This window comes from Contarinia nasturtii, unplaced genomic scaffold (assembly GCF_009176525.2).
Source record: "Contarinia nasturtii isolate CC-2019 unplaced genomic scaffold, AAFC_CNas_1.1 Cnas_scaffold_1812, whole genome shotgun sequence".
NCBI classification, from domain to species: Eukaryota; Metazoa; Arthropoda; class Insecta; order Diptera; family Cecidomyiidae; genus Contarinia; species Contarinia nasturtii.
The window spans coordinates 1-2624 of record NW_022199143.1 but is presented as its reverse complement, the minus strand read 5'-3'; the positions used below and the strand labels follow the sequence as shown (position 1 = coordinate 2624).

The following is a 2624-nucleotide window of genomic DNA, read 5'->3' as shown; positions in this document are numbered from 1 at the left end:
AATTAAATGATGGAATGTCATTTTGAGCAATAACAGCCAACCCGACAAACGGCAAACGCAATTCAATTCACCGAAACTTTAAATGCCACTATCTTCATTGCTCGTCACGTCATATTATCTGCACGCAAAATTACACAATCGTCTTCGATTCTACTCGAGACGGAAAATATCGTGAAAATTATGAATCGATTTAGATTTATTACTTCAGTTTGTCTACACGAGATCACATTCATGTTAGTCATTGCTTTGTTCGTGTCATATATTTCACATGTGCATTCCATTCAACTTTGTTACTTTGTCATTATTTTCTTACCTTTTTTTTCTTGCAGTTTTCAACTGAATTTTATTTCGATTTGCAATTGAAGCAAGAATCAAAATTATTTAATGCTTGACGAGTTTCTTCTCATGGCACATTAGTGAATTTAAAAAAAAAAACAAAACTAGCATGAAATGGAATGCAAAAATGTTGATTTCATAAATTGCATAGCCATTCTAGGGGAAATGTATTCTGAAAATACATCTTTGGATGTTGAGAATGCATTTGAAATAAGTCTACAATATAACATCCAACCCGGCTGTTATTCTCACTGGTATGTCTGGTCGGTAATTTGCCCCTAGAAAATCATCAGTTTTTGTTTGCACAAAATAAAAGAAATTGATGCTGCCATTTTTTTTTCATGTGAGATTTGTTTTTGTTGCACTCATCTATTCCATAGGAAAACACATGAGTGTGCACATTTTCCAAATGGATCTCATATTATAGTCGGATACAATAAATTTGAAATTATGGGCAATTTTGTTTGCACATTGTACGCCTTTTGTTATGAATTTGGTCTCATTTTTTCACCGACGTCGATCGTCTACCATCATAGTTAATGAGACCTAAGCCACCATTCGGTTTGCCACATAACTGGAACTATAATATTCCCGACGATATTTGCATTGTTCCCGTTGTCAATCGAGCAACAGTTTTGTTGCAGCGAATATATACTCTGTATTTACCGAATGAATTATATACATTTTTTGGTATAAATTCAACAACATAATTTCAACTGAAATATGGTCGTTAGGAGATGAAAAACAATTGCATAACATGTTTCAGACCAGTGAGTTTGCGGCATTAAAAAAAAATCCAATTTAAAATGAAACTATTCCACTAATGGGTTTCAACATTGTTCTTAATTCAATCATCTTTACGGATTTTTTGCACGAAAAACAAACATCGAACAATTGCTTTAGTCAGCATAATGCGATCTTTTTTTCCCTTCTCGTTAATTGCAGACGATTTTTGTTTCACAAAAGTTTCTAATTAATCTGTCTTTTTGTTTATTTTTTTTTTCTCAGATTGAATATTCGATACGTGATGCCGTCAGCACGTCTAGCTCTCCGAGAGGAGGATGTTGTGCGATTAACGTTGGAATTCCTACATAATCGCGAATTGCACATATCACAATTAAGTTTAGAGCGCGAGACAGGTGTGATCAACGGTCAATACTCAGACGATGTACTTTTTTTGCGGCAACTGATATTAGACGGGCAATGGGACGATGTTATTGAATTTATTCAGCCGTTAGAGGCGCTGCAAGCATTCGATATGAAACAATTTCGATATTCAATATTAAAGCACAAATATATTGAATTATTATGTATTAAATCGGAAGCGGGTGGTGCATTGGCGGCGGCTGGTCAAGGTATGAATTCGGTTGAAGGTGCTGTTGAAGAGGTCGTATTGATTTTAAGCGAATTAGAAAAACTGGCCCCAAGCAAAGACGAATATTCAGCATTATGTTTACTGTTAACATTACCGCGTCTCGCCGATCATCTGCAATATCGCGATTGGAATCCAAGCAAGGCACGCGTACAATGTTTTCGTGATGTTTTTCCATTGGTGGAGAAATTCTTGCCGGGCGATAAAAAGTCACAGGCCATTTCAGCTGCAAAAAATGATCGTTTGATGTAAGCTATTAACTTGTTTTATATGTTTTTTTTTCTCACAACAATTTCACTATGGCAGTATTTTTTATTTAAATAAATTCTCATTTACTTTTTAGACAACTAGTCATAAAAGGTGTATTATATGAATCATGTGTGGGCTACTGTCAAGCAAAAGCGACCGGTTCGCCAGAGTGTTCACAACAAGAGATGACATTTTCAAGACTGCTTGATGGCTCGGTTGGATTTAGTGACTCCGATTTATCATTACTTAGCTGGCTTCAAAGCATCCCATCTGAAACATTTTCAGGTGAGCATCCATTAAAAAACAAAAAAATTGTATTAAATTAAATTTTGCATTCTTTCTTACATTTTCAGTTCCATTCGAACAAAAAACACTAAACGTTGATGTTGAACGACTCGAAAGACCCTCACTGGAAACCTCTTGGACAGAACATATGCTTATTACTCCAATCAAGGTGCATGTTATTTCAAAAATGATTGACAAATAATTCAAAGTAATTTTCAAATGTTTGACGAATGTGTTTTCCATTTATTTTCAGCCAAAAACATTTCCCCATTCAGTGATGCCATTTACAAGACCACGAAGTGCAGCTGACATTATGACACGTTCGCTTTTACCTACATTAGATGGACTTACTTTTGGATTGAGTGAGTTTAAAATTAATTTT

The 2624-nt window shown here is 35.0% G+C and overlaps 1 protein-coding gene across 1 annotated transcript; it reads left to right on the top strand.

The window, feature by feature from the left end:
- Window positions 1–1340: 1340 nt before the first annotated feature.
- On the top strand, window positions 1341–2604 carry LOC116347320 (WD repeat-containing protein 47-like; the record flags this gene model as incomplete). The annotated part of the gene is made up of 4 exons (XM_031777881.1): window positions 1341–1956; window positions 2052–2242; window positions 2311–2411; window positions 2496–2604. Coding segments are annotated over exons 1-4 (994 nt in total), but the record flags the coding sequence as incomplete, so codon positions are not given.
- Window positions 2605–2624: the final 20 nt, after the last annotated feature.